Source organism: Cydia fagiglandana, chromosome 1 (assembly GCF_963556715.1).
Source record: "Cydia fagiglandana chromosome 1, ilCydFagi1.1, whole genome shotgun sequence".
Lineage (NCBI taxonomy): Eukaryota > Metazoa > Arthropoda > Insecta > Lepidoptera > Tortricidae > Cydia > Cydia fagiglandana.
In genome coordinates, this window is record NC_085932.1 from 8383874 (window position 1) to 8404762 (window position 20889).

General features: G+C 35.9%; 1 protein-coding gene across 2 annotated transcripts in view; it reads left to right on the forward strand.

Moving 5' to 3' along the window:
- Positions 1-20637, forward strand: part of LOC134663391 (uncharacterized) — a 40775-nt gene extending 20138 nt beyond the window's left edge. Inside the window, exons 3-7 of one of the 2 annotated variants that reach the window (XM_063519758.1) lie at positions 8350-8485; positions 9721-9854; positions 14457-14576; positions 17379-17523; positions 20284-20637. In XM_063519758.1, coding sequence (XP_063375828.1) covers positions 8350-8485; positions 9721-9854; positions 14457-14576; positions 17379-17523; positions 20284-20369 — 621 coding nt within the window. In that variant the 3' untranslated portion in view covers positions 20370-20637. Of the gene's footprint in view, positions 1-8349; positions 8486-9720; positions 9855-14456; positions 14577-17378; positions 17528-17991; positions 18242-20283 lie in introns of those variants that run through there. The other variant, XM_063519764.1, reaches the window with a different exon arrangement.
- The last annotated feature ends 252 nt before the right edge of the window (positions 20638-20889 follow it).

The window sequence follows — 20889 nt, forward strand, 5'->3', positions numbered from 1 at the left end:
GACTCGCACTTGCCCGGTTTTTAAAAGTTGTTGAACAAATGTTGGTCAGTATGAGGAGTAGGTACAGCCTTTAGTTTAATTTATTGCTCCTGTTACAGGAAGCACCCTGTATAATTCGGTGGTAAACACGTTCGGACTGTTTAAATGTAAGTACCTAGAATTGAATAATTTTACGGTTTAGACTCACTTGTTTTTAGTCACTCGCGCCACATGTTACCTATGTGTGTGTGTCTGTACCTAGAATTATTACTTCAACCGTATATTTAATTTATAATTTTATAAATCCACACATTCAATTAATTTATAATTTTGTTCCATTTGCTTGTTCTTGAAATTCGCGCCACCTGCAACTGCACAGTTTACGAAGGCTCAGCTTTAAATTCCTCTGGCGTTTAAGTCTGGGATTTCTTTTTCATTAAGGTGAACCTTAAAAGATGTTACATAGAATTTTTCCACGGCTCCCACTCACATTATTTCATTAATAACTACCTACTTTCGATTTCAATATAAATGATTCGTTCAGTAATAAATATGTTTAACGCAAATTGATTTGGCTACATTAGTACGTTGTGCAATTTTTTAAGTCAAACGTTTCATTTATGTACTCCAAGGTAGGTATACTAAGTACAGTCGCCATCAGATATATCAGCGCGGCCGAGGCGCTCAAAAATATCTGAACACGCACTCCAACGTCTTGACATACTAGTATACAAGCGTGTTTAGTTATTTGTGAGCATCTTGGCCGCTCTGATATATCTTCTGATGGCAAGTCGGATTAAAGTTGTAATCAAGTCGGATTAAAGTTGCCTCATCCCATGCGGTTTGAATTTTCTTCCATTTGTACTTTATATTTTAAATATGAACCTTACAACAATTATAACAATATATTATAATATATTTGGTCATGATATTTTGAGTTTTATTCACCAGTAGTAGAGTTCACTTTTATTAGCGATATCATCAAGATGTAGCTTTATTGAATTATATCTGAGTGATATAAAGTTAGAATGTAACTGTGAGATCCTCGTATTTCAACCCGTACAAGATTAGAACCTTTTTCATGTAATGTCATTGAGTCTTTCTTTATTGATTTAAATGCCATCTAAATGAGTGGCCATCTAAACGTTACGGTCACGTGATCGCCTTACGCTGTCTCGAGTTTATTCATCATTCCCAATCATTTTATACCCATTGAAATTAGAAAAATATTCAGCATTTTTTTTCTGGACCGCTCTTTATAAATACGTATATGTTAAGTAGGTACTTTTATGTGATATAGGGCCTTAAATCCGTCCCAACCCTTATATATTAAATACTCATATCTGTTTATACTTCTAATAAATACAAGGCATTTACTTTATGTTATTATCACACTAATCTAATACGTATTAATACTAACAATATTAATGCACCGTCACGTCTAAATTTCACTCCATTAAAAGTTTTTGATAACTTTACCACATTTCACGCGGCTGGCCTCTGTGACCGTAAATTTTTTACTCCCTTTTACGCGGATGTCGTTTTCGACCCTTAAATTTTATCACACTGCCGCCACACAGCTTAATTACTACCAGCCGGTAGCAAAGGTACCAGACCACAAATTATTATGGAGGTTATGTTACAAACTTTGATGGTACGAGTACCTTTGTTGCCTTCATTAATTAGGTAGGTAAGTATTGCTTTTTGGATTGACGAGGTTAGGTTATTGTTGTTTCATTAGATTTTAATTATGTGACCCTGCCTATCTTCTAATATTTTATTTTTGCTTATATAAAATGATTTATCTAACTGATATCTAATTTAATACGGTACAAAAATAATAGGGAGCTAGTAAGTTATTACATATCAGTGTATTTTATATAAGAATAATACATAACAAGGCTTTTAAAGGTAAATGAATGCGCACCATGTCACCAGGGAATGCTGCCTGACCCAATTAAAATGACTCTTAGGTATTTTTCATCCACTTTTAACTTTCATTTGGATGTGAAGAGTTTTCAAATTAATGTTGACCCAAACATATTTAGGTTTTTACTCGGGTTTGATTACTTAAGGCTACCTATATAAATAATTTGAAGGACCCTCGTAATATATGCGAAGTTTCTTATTTCAAACAACGGATTAACATATTTAGGTACCGAGGCCATTGTTCGCAGAGAGAGGCCGTTATATAGCTAATTAACCTCTGGTTATTTCACGTAGAATGTGGCTTTGTTCTATGCGTGCTTCTCGTACTATAATATGGATGTTAGTATATATAGGTATGATAGATAACATCTACATACCTACATTAGGTAGATAATAAAGCTTTTACATCACAATACATATTACCAGTTACCAATATTACTTAAGTATTACATGTACACGTATATCAATTACAATATACACGTTTCAGACTACATGGTTGTCCTTTCTCAGTAAGAAACGTTATCTGACGAAAGTTTTTATACCTATTTTAAGACCAAGATTTTTAAAGTACTGTCAACAATGATATGTTTGGTATTGCTCCCGAACCCCGCTTGCTAACTATTTTGTGGTTAGTACATACAATATACTATTCTTATTGCTTAGATTACAAATAACTATTATCCATACTATACTTAACTGTAATATCGAATGAAGGTAGGCTGCCATTTCTTTTAAGCATAAAGGTAACATTTGTAATAAGATCATGGTTAAGTATAAACAGGCTCGAGGTATGAGATGTTTGCGCTGCGCTTTAGACACCATTACGACATCCGAACGTCTTCCAATTAGGTATTGTTAAGTACTACATGTAAAACAGACAAACACTCACACAGTACACACACAAACACTCAGGATGTGCTTGTGCTTTGTTCGAAATGAAGAATTTCAAGATATTATTTAGAAAGCTTAGTGAAATTGCTCCACACAACATACTATTGTCTGGCAAGCAGCTTTAGATATACGAGCATTATACTCAGGAAGTTGTCTCTTTCATGGTTATTTATATGTACTAAGTAATTGTTTTAGACGACCGGTCTGGCCTAGTGGGTAGTGACCCTGCCTGCGAAGCCGATGGTCCTGGGTTCGAATCCCAGTAAGGGCATTTATTTGTATGATGATACAGATATTTGTTCCTGAGTCATGGGTGTTTTCTATGTATTTAAGTATTTGTATATTATATATATCGATGTCTGAGTACCCACAACACAAGCCTTCTTGAGCTTACTGTGGGACTTAGTCAATATGTGTAAAAATGTCCTATAATATTTATTTATTTATTATTTAGACACTTTGTAGGTACCATTCTTAGCAAAATTTTATAACTGGGTCTCTATTGTTTCTCAAAAAGTTTTAAGTCATAATGTATTGTTTGCCCTAATTTGCTTTAGGTAGTCATAATTTGTTTGGTTCAGAAACGCGTAACTTTTTAGGATTGCCATAAAACAGACCTAACCTAACATCTATAGGATAACCTTACGAAAATCCTGAAAAGTTAACAGTTTCAGAATTAGGAGTAATGATAATATGGCAAATAATACATTATGGCTTAAAACTTTATGTGAAACAAAGGAAGCCCATTAAACGTCAGTTTTGGTTAATAGATAACTATGTTTAATCTTGTATTGATATTTAAAAAATCAAGTCACTCTGTCGGTCTGTAGACTAAATAGGACTGATTTTGATGCAAATGTAATCAGTATTAGCTTTGGTATTACTGGTATTAGGTAATTAAAACGCGTAGACGCCGTATAGCACTAGATTGGTCGACACCGACAGACCGACAGGTCGACACCGAAATGCCTCGTTTTAGCACAAAGCTCTACTATAATTACCTAACCCGGCTTTCCGACTGCTGTAACCACAAGCCTCATGCCACACGTTGTCAAATTTCGAAATGCTTAAATAAATACCTGTGCACAAACGCGTCAATTACTTACGAGGATAGGGAATTTTTAGAGTGCATGAGAACTAACATAAAATTGGGCCGCCGGTACCAGCGCTATGACCATCATTTTTTTTCCTTCATTACGTACTAAGTACCCCTGACGAACCGCCATACTGGTACAAATGACCCAGTAAAATGTGTCACTGTCTCCCGGTCTATTTCTGCTAGCAAAAATAATAGATAGTATAGAGGGGTCCTGTCATAGTAAATTTTGTAGTCACAGTAAATTTACTGCCATCTATCGACACACGACTAAAACTCAAAACGAAAACGTATAAAATTATCAAAAAAATGTATGTATATGGATAAATGATTTTATTATTTTTATATCATTTTGATCCATGTTCATTCACTGATATCCATGTGTTAAAATTGTTAAATATGAAACGGTGTCGTCACGCCATCTAACCGAGCATAGGCTAAAGGTGTGTGCGGCATCTATCCGAGAATGGCTTTTTCTTGATTTCCGAGGCACGTTTTTTCCTTAGACTTTATTCATCTTATACGAAGTTACATATGTCGTTGCTGCTAGCCACCAGCGCTACTGTAACGGGACTGTACTCGTACTTGAAACACCAATTGGTATGATTTTTGGTGTTGTGTGTTGACAGCTCTCAAGAATCCGTTTTTTTTACTATTTAACAATGAACCTTCCGAAAATGTATTACTTATTTAGTATGTAAGTAGGTTCCTAATACTTACTAATAAGGCCAAATGTAAGAAGGCCTGAAAAGTTGCAAGGATCAAACGATGTCCGGGCAGGAAATCGTTTAATCCATACAAGAGGTTTCGGGCTAGTGAGGCTATTACTCACTTAGCTTTCCGATAACACTATTTTCCGCTTTTATCTTTCCGCTGTCTAACTCTGAATCTTTCGCTGCTATATTTATTGGTCAATTACTTTATTTTATATAAACCTTTGGCCAAAAAATTAAGCACCCTTTTTAGTTATAATTTCGGTATGTCTGCCTGTCTGTCCGTAGCTTATCCCAGTGAAACTGTTCACTAACATTCATTTATAAATTGTGAAATATTCATTCTTAATTTATTTTTGTTATTGTATTGCTTTTTGTCACTGACGTTGAGTTATGTTTGACCTACATCAATCCCCGAGATCATTAAAATGAGACTCATTTTTAGGGTTTCGTAACAATTGTAACTCATTTTAAAGGTTTCATTGTCAACTAAGAACCTTTATTGTTGTGCAATGTTCGTTTAAGAAAGGACGCTTAGTACGAAGAATTTTGCACATTGACGCGTTTGTTCTTATCTGGATATAATTATGTGTCATTATCTATAAAAAAAGGGACTATATTGTCGATTCTAGTTTCGGAGAACATGACACTTGTACAAATAAAAAAAAACATATTTCCTGTTTTACTACATATTAATAAACTCTAAATTTTGATATGGCAGAGACACACTCTCATTATTTCACGAGATAATTAATAGTGTAATTTTTAGTATATGAAGGACCTTGTTGTCGGTTGTTCTTACTGTGACCAGACAAGTCATCGAAATCGGTAACCTACGTACTAGGTACATAAAAATGGATTTTTTTTTTCTAAAAATCGTCTATCAGTCAATTTAGTAGGTATCATAAATACCGGCCAAGTGCGTGTCGGATCAAGCATAAAGGAGAATTCCGTGCCTCCATGTAAAGCCAACATGCCAACAATGACCCTCTGAAAGAGGGTCATTGAGTGGTCAGTATACTTATAGTCGAAATTCCTAATCATGAAACACCTAATGGCCATTATACAATACCAGTATGTGTTCTGCCAGAGTCAAAAGATAGGTGCGACGACGAGCGAAGCGAGGAGGAGCGTGTTAGGTTGACCGTGTAGTGACCAAACAAAGTATTTTAAATGAACTTCATTTTTGAATTAATAGATAGCCGTTTTCTTTTTAAAATGTGCTTCATAAATGGTGTCCAATATAGTAATTCAGTTGCCAAATAAATACTTGGTACCTGCCTAAAAATAATCAGAAGCTGTAACGGCATTAAAATACAACTCATATTGATATATTAAATTTTAAGGCTCCGTTTTTGTTGCCAATCTATTAATTTGAGTACCCATATCTATTTTTTTAAACTACCCAATTTCCATTAATTAGTTGACCGGTTAAATACGTGCCTTTTAGTATGACGCAATAGTTCCCTAATACTATCCCAGTTAAAAACAGGTTATATTTATAGAAGAGATGTTAAGAAACTACAGGAACTCAATTTAACAGTTTGTTATTGTTATACGGCGCGATTCGGGAAATGAATTAGAGATTAACTAGATACAATATAGTAAAGATATGTGACGTCCCACGTGTAAATGTACCTTATGGCGGTTGGCGCTTACGCTATTATTAACGTCGCTCCAATATTATTGCTGCGCTTTGTGACGTAAGCGCCAGCCTCCATAAGGTACGTTTTTTCGTGGAACGTCACATATCTTCACTATTTCATATCTGGTGAATCTCTAATTCATTTCCCGAATAGCGGCGCCAGCCGCCATAAGGTACCTTTTACAGTGGAACGTCACATATCTTTACTATTTCATGTCTAGTGAGTCTCTAATTCATTTCTCGATTCGAGCCGTTAGTTTCGTATCCCGCGGATATGCGCGGGCCGTAACTCCGGCTAATTGATAACGTTAATATTCGTAGGTATGCATTGTTCGTTCAAATTTGCTTTCTGTATATTACGACGAGAAGTTCCACGAGCTCTCGAGAAAGACACATTTACCTACATCCTGAACACATTGAATTAAGAACAATTTGTATTGTCTTGAGAAGTACATTTATGATGTTTATTTTAGTAAAATTATGAACAGTACATTGTGCAACGTGGGGGGCAAGTGGAGTATTGTACGAGGGTCTATTATATTATGATTACCGTAAAACGGGGTCAACAGAAATCGCGGGGTGAATAGAGAAATTTTGAACTTTTTCTTTCAAGTGTGTCTGTTATATTTAAAAACGTACATCTCTAAAATCAGATTTTTTGGAATACGTATATAGTAGACTATTTATTCTCTACATTGATACCAAAAGAAGTTAATCAAACTGCCTAAAAGTTAGATTTTTTTGGCTCTAAAGGAAGGCCTCACCGAGGGAAGAAATGAAGCCTGTCTGAACTTTGTTCTAGCATTAAATGTAGCCACATTAACGTAGTTAAAGTTAGCTAACCTGGTAATATAGTATCTGTAGTACCTAAATAATAAATAATATCACCTAATTTCTCTATAATGAAGCATTTTTTTGCAAAAAACTATCAACAGCAATTTTACGCGAAAAAAGGGTCAGTGGACACGCATATGGGGTGAATAGTTACGTCATAGGGGGTGATTAGATACCACAAAGGGGTGAAAAAACACGCCTTGGGGGTTAAAAGACACGAAAAAATATTTTTGTATCAAATAACTGTTTAACAGATATACATACTATTTGCCAATAGAGTATCAACATAATAATGTCCAAATTCGATGCCTATGACAACTAAAACTTCATATTTCTATTCACCCCTTTCGTGTGTCTATCGACCCCGTTTTAAGGATATGGAGAAAACAGACAGTTTTCTTTGATTTTCTCTGAATTGGGTGGGTCAAAATTGATTTCACAAATGCAAAATTGAAGAACTAACCAAGACTCATAAAATGATGTCTAAATTTTCATTTGGATTATTGGTGAAAATCGTCCTTGAAGTTAGAAATCGTGTCTTTTCACCCCGTTTTACGGTACTATATATATGAATTAAAGACTCGAGTAACAATATTTTAACCTCGGCACACACAATGTTTTTCATCACACTTGGGAAAAAAAACTAAAATTTAAGCGAAATCCTTCTTAAAGACGGTGATATTTCAAACATTCGTTCGCTATATTGAAATTGTTTGGCAGTGTAGGCATCGAAGGCACATACCCATCGACATTCAGCCACAATTGAAAATTAATTAAAAATATTTTAAATGGCTATTAAACTAATTAAATTAAATATTTTAAGCATAAACAAAAATATTAAATAACACACGTCGGTATTTTAAATGTAAAACTTCTTTATGCTAGAGAAAATGCATATTTCAACGTGGTTTATACTGCGTTACCATTTAAAAATAATTAAATAAATGTATTGTAAACTTATAAATTGAAGTATTGGCCTGGTTAACATGAGGGTAGCATTGTTAACAAATCTATTAATACTTAGTTATTAATTAAAAGTAGTATCATCCAAACTAGGATTCCGCAGAACATAAGTACAGGGTCCCATTTTGATTATGGCATTTTTTTTTCACTGACTCCCCCGAATGTCATTCAATGCACACCGATTACCTATTTTATGACCAGTTTTTATGATGGTGATCATTTATCATGGAAAAGATCCTTCTTGGACATTTAGACTTCTACGTGAAGGCTTATTGAAAATCACACCTATTTCTGCGCAGCGGGACGAGACGGACGCTAAGCAGCTGGTGATCACGGCAGCGACGCGCACGGCGGGCGGACGCTACACGTGCGAGGTGTCAGCCGACGCACCGTCCTTCCAGACCGCGCAGGTTCATACGCACATGTACGTCGTTGGTGAGTACTGTCGACGTTACTGGACATGGTATATTGGCGTGCCTATAGTTGTAAAATTTGGTGCAATTGAAGAGAAAGGATCCGTAGTCAATTTGAATAAGGAAATCTACAGTTGTGAAAAGAAACGTGTATATTTTCGCCGCACTGGACCGCGGCCGCAAGTTTGATCGTGTATAAGGTAGTCCGCCGTACGTACGTTAAGGACGCAATTATAAGTGAGAGCGAAAAAAGAGATATTTAGGCCGTACCAAGGTCGCGGACTGTAACGGCTTTTAAGCAAGTTTGAAGCTGTATTGTGACTGTAAATAATAGCTTTGATTTTCTATACCATCTTACTATTCCACTCGCTGATGATATCTCGCCGTCGGCCATGGCAACGCCCCCTACTATCCATTATTTTCACAACAATACTCAGACATCTAGACATCGTTATTCATTCGGCTTCAAAATAACTCGCATAGTAAAAAGGCAACCCGAAACCATAATAGGGTCGGCTTTTGTTTGGTATCAACGTTTTTCTATAAAGTTTAAACTTGTTTGAGACTGACCCTTAGAGTCAGAGAGGCTTATTCGGATTTTGAAAATGGGTAATAATATATAAATGCCCCAGAAATTTCAGCGTAGGGCTACGTACAGGCTGCGTATGATTATTTCAGATATCAAGATAGGTATAATATCTGTAATACTTATACATAGTACCTAATGACTTAATAAAAAGCTTGTATTTGTAATAAAATAATAACGAAGTATTATTTTATAATACGATTATCAGTAACAAGTAAAGCTTAAGGTTCAACCAGTGTGCGGCATAACACAAGCATTTTTGTACTGTATATGTCTGTGCCGCACAAGGCCGCATACTGGTGGAATCCACTAAATTCCTAAGGGCCACCTGCACCATTTACTAACCCGGGGTTAACCGGTTAAACCTGAAGATACCATGGTAACCTTTACAATTTTAACACTGTTAACGGTTTAACTGTTTAACCTCGGCTTAGTCAGATGGTCCAAGAGGTTTTTCATAAGTGGTTTTTAAGTGGTTGCAGCAGACGGTTTATAGAATTAACTTTTTTTAACTATGTAGGTACCTAAATGGTATATTATGTGAATGTAGCGTTTCACACTGGATTTAATGGCAAATATTATTAAATAAATAATTGAAGATTGCTGCAACTGACTAACCATGAAATTAGCTTAAATAATATAAATGCTCACATGTAGAACATTGCCAACAGATCTGCCGCAGGCTGATCCGCAGCTCATTGGCATGAAGCAGCGGTACCGTGCCGGCATGACGCTCAAAGCAGAGTGCTTTAGTAAAAACGCAATGCCCGCTGCCAACCTCTCGTTTTTCATCAACAGTGAACCGGTAAGTAGCACTGGAGAAAGGGTTAAAGCGTAATAATTGTGGCGAGGATCGGGCAGCAAAAAATAGTGCGGATCGTAAGTGGTCAACCGAAGTTGGGTCATGGGGACCATGGCGCCATGATTGCCAGTCAAAGATAAAAAGCATATACACATATGCACGTATTGCACGTCATCAGTGAATTTCACACGTCTAATGCACGTTTACGAATAAAGCCTATTACTGAAATCTGCTAACAGCCCTTCAAACTGGTACGAGTAAATATTCAAACTCCAGCCAGAATGCACTTTAATTTTGCTTTTCAACTTACATGTAGTTGCTATTTTTAAGCGAAATAAACTACCTACATCTACTTATACACATATAAAGTAATATACACTGAAATAAAAATTGTTCCAAGGTCGTTCTAAAAATACTTAGTCCATAGCCAACAATTGCCTCACACTCGACTCGATGCCTTGACAACAATTTAAAAATTCTGGCAAGGATGAATTTGCTGGTTACAAATAACCGATTTAACTGCGCCAGTAAGGCGCACGATGTCATTAATTATGCTTCCAGTACCTGTCCCGATTTCAATGAGTAGGTACTTACGCCTTGAAAGTGTTCTCGACAAGCCTTTCTAGCCACTGATTGACTTCGTCATTAGATAAAGGGCCCGCCAAACTAATCTGATCAGGTGCTAAAGCTGGACAAGATTTATTACAGATATTGTCTACGCTGTAATTGAATTATTTAGAGTAAACAAGCATCGTCTGGGCACAAAATCCATTTTGAAATTAATGCCCTTAATCAGAGAAAGTAAGTTGATAAAGAGTTTAGTATATATAATTATAATGTCTCATATAACAATCTAATACATCTATCTATATTATATTTACTAATTAATAATTATACCTATACCTGTGGATTTTATGATTATTGGAGAAGGTATTTATTGGACACGTTCGTAGAAATATAGTCGATATGATACGTTTTAAAATACATATGTATATCTGTGGTACGTCAGTGCCAACGACAAGCCGAGCAATACTAATAGAGGCACAGTAGTAAGTACCCACTATTCTATTCTCAAAGCGATTCAGGCCATCTTCGATCCCCTGTAACTTTAGTTAAGTAGGTAACCAAAAACCGAGACATCTTACAATTTACGTGAATAACGTTCAATTTGAACCTGTATTTAAAGAAATATTGCAATACAAAGTTATATAATTTTTACTCTTTCCTCCCACGCATGTTCAAACATTATTATTTTGGTCGGAATACATAGAATATTTCGAAGCTTTCTATGAATGCTCAATGCTGTTAACATTCTCTTGCTTATTTCGCCAACTGGAGGTGCTATTTTATGTATTAAAAAATAAAGATATCCATCTAATATTGATAGTGTCACTAACTATGTGAGCGGGGATCGAGTTCTACGGACAACCAACCTCTACACATACCTAATACGTACATAGGTAACTAAGTACATAGATACAGTCAGTATCAAGAACAGCGGATGAATCAACGCGCCAAAAGCATAATTATCATCCACCTTTTAACACTTTTCCAAATCGAGTTCAAGCACTACTGTATTTGTGTAAAATATTTCATACACTATCGGCGCGATTCGGGAAATGAATTAGAGATTAACTAGATACGATATAGTAAAAAGTACATATCATATCTTCACTATTTCATATCAAGTGAATCTCTAATTTATTTCCCGAATCGCGGCGCCAGCCGCCATAACGTACTTTTTGCAGTGGAACGTCATATATCTTTACTATTTCATATCTAGTGAGTCACTAATTAATTTCCCGAATCGAGCCGAATAATTATTCTGTGAAGGGGTGATTTCCCCTAGAGTCGGGTCCGAGTCCGGACGGCCGCTGCCTAGGTTGCGAAAGAGTACTTCGGCGTTCCTGGGACCTCGCCGTATAGCAGCGAGGCGGCAACAGAGGGGTTTTAGTGGGTAAACCTGGGGTCTCATTAGCCCACAACAGGGAGTCCTACATAACCATCCCGGCCCGTCCCCGCGCCGTAAAAAAAAAGGTATATAATACAAGATACGGTCTTTTTTTTTTTAAGATAATGGTATCTAGACATTTTTGAGGCTAAGTCTGATCCGCTACTTAAGATGCTGTCTGAACGAAACGAAATTTGTGGTAGTAAAACTGCGTTGCGAGGTTTTTTACGGTTTATTTTAATGGGATCCCGTATTCCGTCATCCCTCGAGTAAGAATTGCGAATGCTTACAACATAGCGTGCTTCTGTTCTTCTTTATCATATTTACTATTTGGTAGTATGATTTTCTTGTAGTTTTGAGTCTATGAAAGCGGTCAAGTATGTCCAATTATGCGTTTCCATCAATGGTTTCCATAGGTTTCTACCTATAAGTTATTAGATTACTGTGCTTATTAGTTTTCATTATTTAGGTAGCATCCGAACCAAGAAAAATACGAGTAGGTAGACCTTTCACTAGTTGAGTCTTACGACGCAACTTTACATTTCATAAATGATCTTCAACATAATTTCCAGATGAAATTAATCAAACGGTTGACATAAAAATCAATGTGTCTGAGCTACACAATAACATTTCATGTAAACAATTATTGTTTGAAAATAGTCCTTATATTTATGTGTATTAATATGTCGGGAATTGTGGGCGTATCATACTATCAGCAGCACATCAGAACCTTCAATCGTGGATGACGAGGGCCTTCAATGAAATACGATGATCGACTCATAATATTTACTGCACAAGACTCATTACAAATCACAGCACGCGATACGTTTCTTATCTTAAGCAAACCAGTGGATTAGACCCAGAAACCGCCACAGACGTCATCTTCTCTCATTCGATCTCATCGTGCTCCTTCTAATGATTCATTGACAGCATAACTTCAATTGTTCTGGACTTCAATTGTTTTAACAGCGCACTCTATGACGTCTTGGCAGAACTGCGTCCAACGCCACTCAGGTGTACGTAACACCCTACTTTGCTCTATTTGTCAAGGTTTAAAACGCCTCTTGAAGGCGACAGATGGCACATTTCAGCCATTCTCCGACAAATATAATACTGGAGTCAGTTATGTAACGCTGCCATACATGACCCAAAAATTTTTTATTAAGCTATGAGCTTCATCACATCTGATATTTGAGTAATTCTAAGCATTTCTAGCCTGAAGTTGTACAAAGACGGCCGCCATCCGTCATCTTTAAAAAAAATCTACTCTGATCCTGGTGGGTACTAGGGCAAGTTTGGTATCATTTTCGTATAAACCAAAGACGTAGAATTCATTGCTGATATTTGTTTTTTCAATTTCATAGTAATTTTACAAGAAAAACGTAAAAAGGTGAAAAATTTGGTTGGAGATTTTTGCTACGCGGAGCCGAAACTACAAAAGATAGAAAGTTGAAATTTGCACACTAGATTACATTTATAAAGTGTACAAGAGATAAGAAGCGATTTTGAGAAATTCAACCCCTAAGGGGGTTAAAAAGGGGATGACAGTTTGTATGGGGTTCAAGTTTTATTTTAAGCTAGGAATTTGAAACTTCGTAAAACGATATATTATTAAAATACAAGAAAACTAATTTCAGCGTTTTTGAAAATTCATCCCCTAAGGTGGTGAAAAAGGAGTTGAAAGTTTGTATGGATATCAAAAAAATTTTCGAACGCGGGACTTGAATCTTTGTATTTGGGGATATTATTAAAAGACAGGAAAAGTAATTTCAGCGTTTTGTAAAATTCATCCCCTAACAGGGTTAAAAAGGGGTTGAAAGTTTGAATCCATTACAAATCCGAGTAGACACACATTTCTTATTGCCTCCCAGGCTTGAAATGCTTAGAATTACTCAAGGAACATATGTGATGAAGCTCATAGCTTAATAAAAATTTTTTGGGTCAACTTTATAACTGCTTCCGCTATAATGTAAGAATCCTCTTATGCCTATTACATGCCTAATTGGTTTTTATATACTCACTACCAATACAGGGGCCAAATTCGACATGTACAACTGTCAGATTTCGCATCCACGTCAAATCAACAGTTGATTTTATTCCATACTGAGTGTTGATTCCATCAACGGTGGATAATATCATTTGGTACAACCAAAACTCAACTCTAAACTAAGGGCGGTTCGGTTTGGTTTGCTTGTCATCCTAACTGTGGGTTGTTAATGTCAAATTTTGACATTGTACGTATTCGAGAACCTATGATTTTTCCCTCATCAACGGGAGATCAACACGATACGTCAAACGTCGCTTGTCGAATAGGGGTCCAGGAAGTATGTAATTATTAATTACACTGCATAAATTTTAATATTTTTGTTTATTTCGTTAACTATTAATTAAATTGTTTGATTTACATTAGTTAGCTTCGGCACTTCTTTAAACTCCATTCAAATGGTTCAAAAAGGCATGTAGAGTTGAACTTAATGGTTGTACTAGAATCGGACCAAGTGTGCGAAAATGTCATCATAAAGGTCAAATTTCTATGAAAATTTTACGTTTATAATGACCCTTTACACTTTGCTGCTGTCAGAGTCGGTACAGATTTAGCCTAGGCGGACTCTTAATCTCTTAGATTAATCCGTCTTTTCTGTTGTATTTGACAGGCCCTGTCGCAGCACGTGTGGCACCGTGTGGACGTTTCCGATAACGGCAAACTGATGACTGCCTACAGTACCATACAGTTCGTGGTACAGCGGCATCACTTCGTCAACGAGCGGATAAAGGTGAGCCAATATGCACGTCCTGATAGAATGTAATGTATAAGTAGAAAAAAACCGGCCAAATGCGAGTCGGACTCGCGCACGAAGGGTTTTGTACCATTACGCGATAAAACGGCAAAAAAATCAGGTTTGTTGTATGGTAGCCCCACTTCAAATTTATTTTATTTAGTATTTGTTGTTAGGTATAGCGGCAACAGAAATACATCATCTGTGACAATTTCAACTGTCTACTTATCACGGTTCATGAGATACAGCCCGGTGATAGACGGACAGACGGACAGACGGACAGACAGACAGACAGACAGACGGACAGTGGAGTTTTAGTAATAAGGTCCCTTTTTTACCTTTTGGGCACAAAACCCTAAAACATTCATATTTTAAAAATGTGTAGCAGGATAGAATTAAATCAAAACTTAAACAGAAACACTTGCTCGAATAAATACTAATGAGTTTCATTAATATTTATTTATTGCCGCCTTTGCGAATTGAATTTGAACACGAGTGGCATCTCGGCCGGCAGGCAGTTTTTTTTTCGGATACTTACATAGTAAAAGTAGTAAGTGTAGTAACTAAATGGTACCTACATTTACATTCATTTCACCCTTTCTAAGCTGCTAAAACGTACATTAAAAAAGGTTGTTTGTTTTCATTAAAAAAGACTGGAAGTCATCAACTCATACAGAGTGTTATGTTTTTTAATAGACCTCCCATTTTTTCAACAATGGCTTAAAAGTCTCAATAATATTAGAGCAAAAATGGGAATTCGTCCGTTACAAAGATTAGGAGAAAGAAATAGAACAGTTTTGGGGTGTATCGGGTATTGTATACCCTCAGGGGGGCAGAGGTGGATTCTCTTTAACAGGCATTGTTTGGCAGGAAACTATAAAGTTTCGAGCTAAAATTCCATTTTGCGAAGGCTATCCTGCTACACGTTTTGTAACCCACGATTATTAGTGAACAATTTGTATGCGTCTTTTAATAGGTAGCTTAAAAAAATGCACAACATGCAAGAGAGGCTACAGTATGTTATTTACAGCTTGACAATCATACGCTCTCTCATGCTACTTTCATATGATCACGCCAACTTCACTTACCTACATATTTTCCTCAATAAGTTACTGTGAGTATTGTACGTATCTTATACAGATATACGTATGGATCGGGATGGCATACAGTCGAATGACTCCGTAAGCCACGCATAGCGACGTTCGGAGACTAAAATTTGATTCACTCCCAATCAAGCGCATTGACGCGGATGGAAGCTTAGGGGTGTAATTCCAATCGACCGTGTATCGTCTAAAACCTATCCCGAAGCACAGAATAAATAATAGTACTAGGTACAGAAGACTCACTCTCTAACAAAACACGTCTGTCGCGATCAGCACAGATATGACCGCTAGGTGGCGACAGCGCCACGCGCGGCTTATGGCAAACCCCAAAATTGGGGTCGAACGGATGTACTTTTAGCTACCTGTAGCAAAGCGACGAAATCGTGGAGTGAGCCACGCCTGCCCGAAGTAATTCTGCGCTTTGCCTATATTTTGTATATGTATTTCATCAATGGTCTTAGAAAATTGGTACTTAATTCCTGTTACACAAAAATACCTACGGAAATTTTTAATTTGGGACAAGGCTAAAAAGTGCTTCTATAAAACCTTTAGGCTTACGAGCACCCTTTGAACATTATAAATTTAATCTTTATTGCTCTAAAGAAAAACCTATCTTACAAAAAAGATAGACTACATTTTGCTGTGATAATTTATAATATAATTTGTCTTGCAAGTAATATTATTTACGTCGAATCCCTTAGGTTCGAGTTAAATAAATCAACGAACTTAACATAAAGCAGATCAAAAGAAGTAAATAGTTAGATTGTAATTAACAGTCCTCTTTGTCTCTATCTATTCAACGGGATAATGGTGCTCCAACTAGGTTTTAGTCGTGAAATATTTCGCTTTGCCCGGTGTCCATGCATACCAGACGTGAAAATTCCTATTTTATTACATAAATTCTTGAAAACAAAACAACACGCAGAACCGATAAAGTAAATCCCCAGGTTTACAGGAATTTGCTTTGTAGGCTTCCTCCAAAACCAATTACTATGGATTCAAAAAAATGATTGATCGAGATTGAATCACAAGAGTTAAGTATAATGTGATGTATTTGCAAGTAGTTGGATGGATCTGTGTAAAGAATGTATGAAGTTCTGTGAGGCGTTGGATAAGCGTGAATCATCTGTCTTGTATTAGTTTTTCTTTCTGACATTTTGTTCTGTTTTTCCTTTGTATACTGTATCATGTACCTTGTTTGTATAAATACTGTCTATTATAAATTTCACAGTGTATTAGTCCGCTGTAATGCTGTGTAAATTTTATGAATCAATAAAATAAAATAAAATAAAATAATCTAATAAAAACCGATATTACACTCCATAAGCCAAACACCGCGACAGTTCTTCTAAATTCACTGGTATATGTGAAAATGTGTGTACAGTTTTGTCACTTATTTAATCATTGATCACTAGCGACTCGCGAAGCAAAACAGCTAAATCGGTTTGGGTGAATTTTGGCACCAAGGCAGGTTAAAACCTATAATTATATCATAATATAAGATAATTTTATATGAGGGAAATCGTCCCTCAAGGGGCCTGTGTGAGGGATGAGTGGATGACAGTTTGAAAAAGTGAACTGTTCATAAGTTAGGTACACGGCGGACAAATTCGCAAGCAGTACCTTGTGTAAAATCTGTATAATATATTTTTCACATTTTTCACATGGAACTTATGTATTATGTTTTATAATGCAGGTCCGATGTACTGCCATCATATACTCCATATATTTGAGGAGTGTTGAGAAAAGCGCAGAAGAAGAACGGATACGGACGACCACGACCAGTGGCCCCGAAGTCCGGCAAGCTAAGATCTACTCCGTGCATCGGCAACCTAAACCTAGTAAGTACATACAATATGTATATCCTTTTATACATCATTTGCCCTCAACGAGAATATACAGTTATGCACTCACCTTAGTAGCAAGTGGTAACAAAGTACATATTATGAAAATAAAACACACAGCCAAAAATGTTGTGCATAGCTACAGTTTAACAGTTAATAATATATGTGCCGATGCATACCCAACTTTCATGAATCAGAATGGTAATTATGACTGAAAATAATTATGTTCAGTCGTTAATTTCTGGCAGAGCTCCCTCAGTAAAACTGCCTCTTGCTGAAAATGTTTCTTACGTATAATAATGTCTTATTCTAAAATACCTACATTTTCAACTTGTTATTTTTTATTTTTATTTATTTCAGTAGAAAAAAACAGGTTTCCAACTAAGTCAAGCTAATGACTTTTATAATTCTCCTAGTAATATGATTGCGATAAATAATACCACACGGTGAATAATGTTTATCTAGTGGCAGTTTTAAGCAGGCCCTTTCTTCAAATTCTTCGTGACAACGGCCCATGCAACATGTTAGACCACTTATGACCACTTAGATCCTTGTCATTTTGAATTGAGAACTCCGCTTCGACGAGAATGCCGTTGGGAGTCAAATATCAAGTGTACTATGATGTCTATGATAGAGCTAAAGTGCTCACATTCTTGTTGGTCATACGGAATCCTGCAAACAAGCTTCTGTACTGAAAATTAGGTCATATTTATCTGCAGATGATTGTTAAATTACAATTTGTACTTAATTTGACATTGTCATGTATTTTAATAAGATGCAAGTAATAAAAATATCTTCAATCATGAAATTCACACGTGTTTGTAGGTAATTATTAATTCGCGGCATTCAATCCTAACAAAATATATGATTGCTCATGACAATTGGAGGGATTGGAAATCGTGTGGAGGGATTGGATATCGTATTTGTGGCTGTCAGGGCATTTTTATTTTAACTAGTAGGTACATTTAGCATCCATACAACAAGTGTGGTTTGACGACAGCATTTTTTTTTCTAATGCCTGTTCAAACCTTGTTTCGTTTCTTTTCTGTTGACGCTTCCCATTTGTCTTTACCAATACCGTTACATGTAACACAACACTTTGTGCGCTATAATGGCAACAGTAGAGTTTTTTCCAGTGTCGTTGTCACTATTACACAGTTCCGATGCAATAAAGCTTATCTCTGAGTGGCTTGCGGCTCAGAATGCCATAAGATACAGATTCAATTACGGTTTGGAGCAGATAGTGGGCGATATTCTGGTTTCACTGTGCACGTTACGATATTAAATATTTATACACAAATAGGCAGAAAACCAAGCTTCAATGATACACTTTGTTTGTAAAGATTGTATCGAAGTGGAGGTGGTATACTGAATCTTATCACACATTATTTAGTACTCCAAAATAAAAAGTCGTGCGTTCCAAAATTTCCATATTAATTATTTTCAGATTTATAAACCAATAATAATCATTAAGAATAACGCTATGGGTGCTTATATTAATTTCATCATTATTTACTTTATTTGTAAACCGAGAACATACTTAATTACTAATTTCTTTTTATTTATTTTAAAGTGATTATCGGTTTGTTCGAACTACCCTTTGTTATAGGTATTTTATTTTGCTACGCGTATCGAAGGTTTTAACTGAAAATCGTTTGGTAAAGATATTTTATTTCGAGTCCATACATTTTCGATAGTTTAAATGTTAAAAGAAAAATACACCGTAGTTCTCTCGACTGGGATCAGGTCTGATACCTACCTTACAAATCAACTGCAAAGCCGTCAAACTTTTCAATATGAATGGTTGAATAGACTAGTTTGATTTTATGACAACTATTATGTGTATTTCTCGAATTAAATAATAATTTGAAAAAAAAAAAAGAATCTTTTATTTCATTTACTATAACCATTGCATTCGTAGAATACACAACTGCCGGCATCGGCTACATAAAACAATAACGTTTAAACAAAAAATGGAATCTGTTAACAAGTGCATACTCCGTAGATTTTTATCTGGCTATATTTTTCGTAGCCCAGATAAAAGCTAAAACGAGAAATTGTTTAGTTTTTTTTCGTCGAGCGTTTTCACTAGTGGCTGTTGAATTTGTATACCGGTCACGATTCGCGGGCTGTTTGTTCAGCGAGCGGGCGATATGCGCTTGAAATATCGTAGCGGTTAGGCGTGAACCATTTTGTGTACTGGAAATTGCAAATTCATTTGTTTTGTCGGGATAATTTTCACGGAAGACGTTTATCAACACCTCTGCTGTGACGTATGGTGCTTAAGGGCCACTTGCACCATCCCACTAACACGGGGTTAAACTGTTAACCGAGTGTCAAATTGTACTTGTAACCATGGTAACTCCAGGTTTAACCGGTTAACCCCGGGGGGATGGTGCAATTGGCTCTAAGTATTATAGGAAAGTTGCCAGTTTTGGATTATATGCGTATTAATTATTACTAAACTTACTATGGATGTATAAGATTTATTATTTTTACTTCTACAAACTTCTGCAACTCCAGAAATTTTTGATCTTCTGAAAAATAAAATTTATTCGTGGATTAGATTAATCAACGCTACTTAAGTCGACGTAAGTCATTGACAGTGATAGAGATTTGATGGAATTGAATTTCAATTACATTTCTAGAATGTAATCCGTGATTAAGCAATTAAGCATACTTTGCACCGAGTCCTTCGACCCGTTGGTGCAAAGAGCGTGTTAAAATCAATCTAGCTTAATCAATTTTTTTTTTCAGATGCTAGTCCAACCGTCATGTCCAGTAGCTCAGCGGCCAGGATCGTCCCGTTGGTCACATTACTTCTTCCAACAGTGCTAAGATAAACGTCACAAGGAAACTAGGTAGACAATGTAATTCAATACAGTTTTCTACTAAATTCAAATTTATCATACCGAAATCGTGTTCTGACTGATAAACAAAATCTCTATTTCCGCTGTTGTTAAGAATTAGTAGTTGTGCCAACCCGAATTTATGTATTTCATCAAATGAAATGCACTGTCATTATTCTCTTCTAGTTTAAGCTTAGTTTCTAAGGTACATGTTGTTAAGTAGAAATCTGTTCCAAATTAAATAATACAATATATATAAGTTGACGTATTTTAATATTTTAGACATATGATCCTTATTTATAAAAGAAAAAAAAACTAAGTATATAATGAAATTGCATTACACTTGGTTCTGAATAATGTCTTATCACGTAAAGTATAAATTATACAACAAGAATAAAGTAGCTTGATCGCGTGGAAAATACAGAAATTTAAAATATTTAAAAATGAATCTACTTTTCTTGCGACTTTTTGTAATGTAGGTATGTTGAGAAAAATCGGCCAATTGCGAGTCGGT